Below are 8,249 nucleotides of genomic sequence, written 5' to 3'. Positions count from 1 at the left end.
CAACCGTTGCCATGGTTACCTGAAGCCATCCTGTGTCTTAGAGTTCCAGGTTCTTTCCTGTGGAAGATTATGTCTATTTTGTCCACATAAACAGAGAATTATAACACGACATGTTAACGTCAGAAAGTCTTTAATCTTAAAACCCTTCCCACTAATGCAAATGAACTATTTTATCTTTTTTTCTCAAGAAAGACATTTTGTTCTATGGGTGAAGACGGGAAACTTACAAACCACACAAACCACACACCTCGTGTCTTATGGTATCTGTCATACCAACTGCGCGATTAACATCTCCCCCTGTGTCTTTCTAACTTTAAATGAATAAATAAATGGCGATGAAATTGCAAATTATGTTTATTATAAAATATCCCTTGTTTTTGTGGTAAAGTGACAAACTATCTAGGATGTAGCACGCCTTCACCTGCTGACTGCTGTGTTTGGCTCCAGCTTCCCCTTGGCATTTATCATACATATATTCTACACACACACATACACACCCACACACATACTTTAATAACCTACAGTAGTTATTTAACATAATTACACAATTATGACTTTTTGTTAGTGACAGGTGATTGACTTTATTTACTTCACTTCTATGTTGAAATATACTATTAATAAAGCCTCAGGTTTACAGTCACTTAATATGATCCCATCAATGTCCTTACTGCAACACAAGTGTATGTCTACAATAAAAAAACCCACATCTATCCACCATCTCAGCTACAGTAATCAGGTGAATGGACTTTTGGTTTGTGTGCTGTAAATAAATAATCTCTAACAGTAATTAAACAGGAAAAAAAGTCAGTTTTGTTTTATACACCAAAAATATATTTTATACCAAAAATTAACAGTATTTTTTTTCACATATAAGACAAGATTAGATACAATACAATTTACTTAGATAATGGTCTGCAGTACACAGTTAACCCTATTTATGTGGCAATTTATGTTAAATATTCACAATTTAGAGTGTCACTTATTTGCACTTATTTGCTAATGTTTCTGTTGCATCTTTCCCTCATTTAAACCTTTATTTTTTATCATATTATCAAGTTTTGGTCTAAACTACATGTATATACAAATATTTTCAAAACAAAAACCAAAAAATTTGCACGGGAGGAAAAAAAAAATCTGAAAACTAGAAAAGCTTGTTCCCCCTACTTTATCAACTAATACGACACAGACCACTGTGTTTCCTATTATTTATTTATTTATTAAAGTGCTTAATAGGCATATAGAATGTGTAATCAATGGCTGGGTGGTAATAGAGTACCAGATGAAAAGCTGTTATTTACATTATGCATACATGTCTTACAGGTTGTTTCCACAACTTTCTACTCGTGTCAGAGAAGGGAGTGTGGTTCAGCCGAGATCACGACAGTGAGCAGGTGACTCCAGCATCTTCGGCGTGGTTGCAGTTGTGGACATTCCAGGAGATGTGAGAGCAGTCCAGCAAAAAGGCTTCTGTGCCATCGCACTTCAGATTGTCCAACTGAATTATTCCCCTCCCAGCCCCAAAAAAAGCTTCTACCTGGGCCGCTGAGGCCTCCCCACAGCCCAGCTGGCGACACACCACCTGAGCATCGGGGAGATCCCAGGCATCATCACACACAGTTCCCCACGAAGAGTGTAAGTAAATCTCCACACGGCCCTCACAAGGATACCGGCCACCTGCCAGTCTCAGGGATCCTGTTAGAAAAAACCCCAACAAAACAATAATGGTCATACTTATTCAGAGTATTAGATTCAATTATTGTTAGTTTTATTATCATTGTTAGTATTTATTCATAATGAGTTAAAAGCAACATACATTATTTGCGCCCTATACCTTCAGGGGGATTTGTTGTGGTTTGGGGAACTGAAGTAGAATCTGTTACGTCAAAGCTACGTCCAACAGGGACAGGCACTGGAACGAAGAAGGAAAACAGTGATCACTGGTTTCAGATGGTATTAGATATCAGGTCGAAAAAAGCATCAGTCTGACAAAAGTTGCACGTTTCTAAATAAATGAGATTGGATCGATACTGTAGGAAATGTATCTACAGAGGTGAAGATGAATATGTGGTTCCAGGTATAGAATGTTGTGATATGCCTAATCAATTATGTTGTGGTATCACAGATTGGTTTGCAGGGAAGTCTTACTTGTACAGACAACTCCAACATCCTCCTGATGACCACAGTTGTGCACACCGAAACCCAGGTGGAAGCATAAATTGAGTCCCAGTTCGGAGCCAATGCAGTTCACATTGTCCAGCAGGATTTGATCTCTACCATAAGAAAATTTATGGTTCCATCTGGTTGCATTCACTGGGCCACATCCAAGCTGCCTACAAACCACGAGAGCGTTTGTTCTACTCCAGTCATCATCACACACTGTCCCCCAAGCATTTTTGTTTAGGATCTCCAGACGACCTTCACAGTGATGTGATCCACCCTCCAGACGAATAGGATGGATTGCTGTTGGGAAAAAGGCATGCACCAACACAAACAGTAGTGTGAAAGTAGTATGAGTTTAAATTGTAAAGCTGACAGCACCAGTTTATAGTAAAAAGTACAAATTTGTTGGTACCGGGATTCTGGGTGGGTACGGTGGTGGTAGTTCCCGTGGTAGTAGCAGTAGTAATAGTAGTAGTAGTGGTGGTGGTGGTGGTGGTGGTGCTGGTTTCTGTTGTTGTATTTGGCACCCTGCTGACTGGAACACTTCCGGTTGTAACTGCTGATGAAATTACACGTATAATTTATCAGTTATAAGTTGCATTTAAATGTCTCCCCCTGTTGGTTATTTGGTTAGATTGCACCATTTTATTCTTTTAAAAATGGAGCTTGAACTGCGCTGTCTGCCTGTTTACCTGTTTGGTTTTTCGTCGAATTCAATGATCTCTCTTGTTCTGTTAGGGGAGGAGAGCCTGTGGTGGAAGAACCTGAAGGTGAAAAAAAAAGTTTTTGTAAAACGTTAAGTCCTAAGGATCATTCTTGGAGAGGACAATTTATAGCCTTTAAAATGTATAATTTAAGTTGATGGTGATTTCAACTAATTGGGTAACAAATGAAATAATATGTATATTTACAGCCAAAAACCCTTTAAAAAAAGTCCCTGTGCAGGATGCAGCGGTAGTTGTACAAGTTTAGGCTGTTGTACACTAGAGGGAGCTTTTGTAGCACTTTAGTGTTGGCGCTACACCTGAACTCATCTCACAGTTTTGACAAAGGAAGACTTGTTTTAATCATTGTAAAAAGGCTAATAAAAAAGCATGGGACTTTAGACAAAGTAATGTAAAAATGATTATTGGTAGACTCTTGTATCACTAGTGAAGTGACATACCTGTGCACACGACGCCAGCATCCTCATGGTGGCCACAGTTGTGTCTTTCCCAGCCATTGTGTGGGCACTGAGTAATGTGTAGCTCATTTCCATTGCAGCGGACGTTGTCCATCAGTATACGGCCGGTACCATAGTTGAAGAAGGAGTTGCTGTATGCCCTCACAGCCTCACCACAGTTCAGCTGCGTGCACACCACCCTGGCATCTCTGATGTCCCACTCATCGTCACACACTGTTCCCCAGTTGCCCTGGTAGAAGACCTCCACTCGACCCTGGCATGCGTTCTGTCCATTCTCCAGACGGATGGTACCTTCTCCTGCAGGTCAGTAGAGAAGAGAAGACTTTAGAGTCTAAATAAACACATCTAGACTTTATTATTTAAAATGGACACTTTGTGAGACGACGACCGGTAGGAGTGGTTTGACTGTGACTGAAGTCAGTGCAAATGATGTACAGGCATTGAAGCGGACAATAGAGCAGGGTGTTGTCCATACAACACATGCTCTGGTTCAAGAAGAAAAACTAAATACTTAAGTTGAACATCCGATATGGTGTGAGACAGTAAGGACAGTCACCTTATGCCTGAGCCCAGTGGAAAACATTCCTTTAAAGGAGACAATAGAATCTCTCAGGTGTCCATTATTTTAGAAAGTACCTAATCTTAAAAAAAAAAAAAAAAAAAAGCATCCCCAGTAGATTTCGTCATGCTGTCCTATGACCAATTAGTGATTGGTTACTTCAGTTTAACCTGAGGAAGATGTATCTCTATTTCATATCCTTGGGAATTAGAAAAGAAAAACTGGATACGTTACAAAAAAGACAACAACATTCCCAAAGTGGTATGTATGTGGGATACGGTGTCAAGAAAACATATACAATGTTTTTTTTGTTTTCAGGGCATTTAGCATTTGAATAATTTCACAAGCTCATGTGGCATTGAGTTCAACTTTGGAATAACAGTGTTAATGTTTGGATTTGGTGTTCTGAGTCCAGTCGAGGACTTTACAGTTCTTCAATGTGAAATTTGTGAAACAATTTAAGTCCATGTCTAAGTTTGATCAGAGAGAAAATCTGTTTTCTTTTCACCGTGAGAGTTACTTTCAAATGGCCATGGGCGACGTAACAGTTTCATCTATTCATCCATTTTCTACCAGGTTATTCTGTGTAGGACCACCAGGAGAGCTGCAGCCAATCAGACCAGTCTTTGGATGAAGGTCGGAGACAGACTCAGGTGTCTTTTGAGAGAAGCTTTTGACTTTGAGATCACCATTGTAATAATTTTTTATTACAAGGAAAAGGGAAAAGAGACGAGCCAAGAGAGCATATAAAACATAGAATACTCACGATAACTATACCCTGGATTGGGTGGTGGTGTTAATATGTAATTTTCCGGAGTATATTGTCCTGTCAGAAATAAAATAAAAAGAGACTTAAAAAAAATCCCGTAAAGACATTGACAACCTTCTCAACACAACTGTATTAGCTTTAAAGGCCGACCTGTACAAACCAGACCCACGTCTTCGTTGTGGTAACAGTTGTGGACGCCCCAGCCAGGACTGTAACATTCACCAAGGCCTCTTTCAAATCCTAGGCAATCAACATTGTCCAGCAGGATTTGCCCGGAGCCTTGTCCAAACCCAGACATGGGTTTTCGGGCCACTCCACAGTTCAGTTGCCGACACACTACATCGGCGTCCACTTTGTCCCAGTCGTCGTCACACACCGTGCCCCACTGGCCGTTGTACTCCACCTCCAATCTGCCCTCACACCGGTTCTGTCCATTCACCAGTCGGACTGTGACAGAAATGAAGACAATATGAATACGTCTTCATGTGTATGGTATGCAGTTTAACAATAAAATCAGATCTAATCTAAATGTGTTGTTTTATCTTGTGCCCCAGTCGTGTAATTCCACATCTCTTTACAAATGTTACAACAGGAGCTGCTATAGAAGTCGTACGTCAGAGGGATGACTATAGGCTGCTGAAATGTCACTTGGTATTATGGGTAAAATGGAAATCGAGGGCTGGTTCTGACGACCTAGCTGGGCCTTTATCTAATTTCTTCTCCTTTTTTTCTCACTATGATACAGCTAGCTGTTGTGTGGACACGATGCACGTGCTGGATAAGCCATTCTTGCCTTGGTATTGTGAGGGCGTCATGGGGTTTGGCACGCCACGGTCTGAAACAAAGACAAGGACAACGGAGAGAAGAAAGTAAGTTACTTTAGAAAGTATAGACGGGTTATAGATTTTTAACATTTTCTTAATACTGATGTAATGATGTTTTAAAATTGAACACAAGACACTGAGGAGAGAGGTCACAGCAAGGAGTTTTTTTCCTGCCATGCACTCCACAGAAAGACTGAGAGATTCAATTTTTTTTTTGTTTAGGGATGCAAATAGATGTGATAACCATTCCTAGTTAAAAAAAAGAAGCTTCCAAAGACTTCATTTTGGGATTCCTGTTGTTCTTGCACAGCCTTGTTTTGTTACTTGGTCTGTGTTGGCAGAGCATTTAATCCTGCTCTCATCTACTGAGTACAAAAAAAGGATTGATGCCGTGCATTGATTTCCTTGCAACAATGATGGTCAAAGTCACACGGGATTTGAAGATTTTGAATGAATAGTCCAGAGTCATACAAAACAGCTCAAACGATCTCTGAGACTGTACCGATGACAAAGAAACGCAGATACGGTCTGAAAGTCACTGAGCTCACGCAGGAAAAACGTAATTACGACAGATGAGTCTATGGTATGTGCCAAAATTATATACAATCCAGCTACAAAGTCTGAGCTGTTATTAACAAAAGATCTGAAGGCCTCCATCAATAAAGACATGGGAGGCAACAATGCCATTGTTTAGGAAATCTGAATACAAAAGCTAACAATAGAACTTGCTGCTTGGCCTTTTTTTTTCATATTGCCTGGTTAAATTAGATTAGATTTAAAAATGAATTTGCCCTTTTTTGAATTTGCCCTTTTTTTATTTTTTTTTATTTTTTTTTTTTTTTTTTTTTTAGAAGTTTTTCCATTGTTTATCTTTAGCGACACTTCGTGCATGGAGGGCCACTTTTACTTTACTCTGCATTAAAACGAACCCATGTTTTTGCCAGCAGTCACACATCTGAAAACTTTTCTGGCCCTGTATGAAAGACATTCTGACACCTGAAGACAAACATCTCGTGTTTCAACCATTCACCCAGGCACAAAGGAGATCTTTTGTGTTTTTGTTTTTTAGCAACACATGCGATGTGGGTCAATTCACAGGCTTCTCCCGTTTGTTTTCCGTGACACATCTACATCCTTACAGCTTCAGGGACTGTTGGTCCTCTGTTTTACAGGGTTTCGTGTATAGTTTATAGGTTATACCTTCATGCTGCATGTGCTAAGGAAACACAGTTTATATTATTATTCTAGTCACATTCACAGGAGTCAATAATAAATAGGACTCACCGCTTAAATCCCTTTTGTTCATTTTCACTGCTCCTGAAATTAAAAGGCAGAAATGGTTAAAAAGGCACCTTAGCTAGCTAGCTAGTTAGTTAGCTTTTCTGAGGGGTTTTATTAGCAACTTTGACTTAATACAGTGTTGATTGTACCTCCATTTAAACGCCTTCCTGGATAAGATATTGTTTGTAAAAGCAGAATAAACAGAAACTGTGGACACAAAAGCACGTGTCCACAGGGAGTGACTGTTGGTACACCTAGTTCTCAAGCATTATTAGCGTCTTCTCCGTAGGCTACGCAATGACGTATGAGACATCGTCTCAAATGTCCCTTTGGAAATGAATAACTGTTTCCCTTAAAAGTAGACTTTTAACAAATTCTGCTGCTTTCTGACTGATAAAGGTTGACGTAGACAGTAAATGTACAGTGTAGCAGAGCCCCTGTGTCGTTAAGCTGAATAATAATAAATATCATACAAAATCTGAAGCTGGAAAAAATCTGTTTGAAATTATAGACGGTACTCATGCCACTGAATACCTTGAACTCAATTTTAAAGGTTACTGGAACTTTCTGAAAATAGATTCTACAATGTTACATTTCATATGATAACACATCACAGGATGAACTGAAACAACAGACTCACTTCACCACTCCAGTGTCAGGTACACACTCACCTACTTGCAGGACCGAACTGAAGGCCACAACGACCAAGCTTTCAAGCTGTAAAACCAGGAGCCAGAAACCTGGATTCCAGCATCCACACTTGCTCTCCACCGCTCGATGGCTTGGCATGGCTGACTGACTGACCATCCGCCTGCAACACATGCACACTGTTCTAATTAAATGTACAATAAACCAGGCTCTCAGTGATCACACTGAGTGTCGGCCTGAATCAACCAGAGAGAGTATCGAGCTCTTGTCAGTGTGCTGTAGTCTGTATTATAGTTTCCCACATTTACATTGCTGCTGCTGTTGCTGCTGTTGCTGGTTTGCAATATTGCTTCTCAGGTGTCACTGGTTTGTCTCACAGCTCAGGATGCTTCTTGGCTAATGCCGCAGATCAGGAACAGGCAGATTAGACTATTCATTTTTTTAAATGTTAAAACAGTGACTTATTTGACCTTGTTGACCTTTGGTGTGAATGGACACTTGTCCATTTATATCATCCAGTGATGGACAAGATTAGTTATTTAGGTCTATGGTACTAATCACGAACGTCTTACGTTATTTGTTTCTATGGTTGAATTCACATCAGGTTTTTGTTTTTCATACACAGCTGCATGGAGATGTCTGATTCAGGGATACATTGGCATGTAGACTGGAGGAACTGGGATTCTTTTTTTTTTTTCTACAAACTTGTACGTTGATGTCTGCCATACAATCCATGAATAAGACATCAGGTAACAATTTGGGAGGTTCCTAAACAATTGGTTTTCAAACTAGGTTATTAAGTTCTATTCCCTAGGGGCAAAGACT

The 8,249-nt window shown here is 39.8% G+C and overlaps 1 protein-coding gene across 1 annotated transcript; it reads right to left on the bottom strand.

The window, feature by feature from the left end:
* Positions 1–820: 820 nt before the first annotated feature.
* LOC103395177 (scavenger receptor cysteine-rich domain-containing group B protein) lies at positions 821–7,681 on the bottom strand. The gene is made up of 11 exons (XM_025065846.1): positions 7,448–7,681; positions 6,780–6,812; positions 5,443–5,506; positions 4,822–5,150; positions 4,669–4,728; positions 3,326–3,640; positions 2,853–2,924; positions 2,573–2,719; positions 2,146–2,460; positions 1,823–1,909; positions 821–1,692 (listed from the first exon to the last, which is right to left on the bottom strand). Exons 1-11 carry the CDS (start codon positions 7,596–7,598, stop codon positions 1,376–1,378), a joined length of 1,890 nt encoding a protein of 629 aa, XP_024921614.1. The 5' UTR covers positions 7,599–7,681; the 3' UTR covers positions 821–1,375.
* Between the last annotated feature and the right edge of the window lie 568 nt (positions 7,682–8,249).

The sequence above is a fragment of the Cynoglossus semilaevis genome, chromosome 19, assembly GCF_000523025.1.
Source record: "Cynoglossus semilaevis isolate Cse_v1.0 chromosome 19, Cse_v1.0, whole genome shotgun sequence".
Classification (NCBI taxonomy): Eukaryota; Metazoa; Chordata; class Actinopteri; order Pleuronectiformes; family Cynoglossidae; genus Cynoglossus; species Cynoglossus semilaevis.
This window is presented reverse-complemented; position numbering and strand designations above follow the sequence as displayed.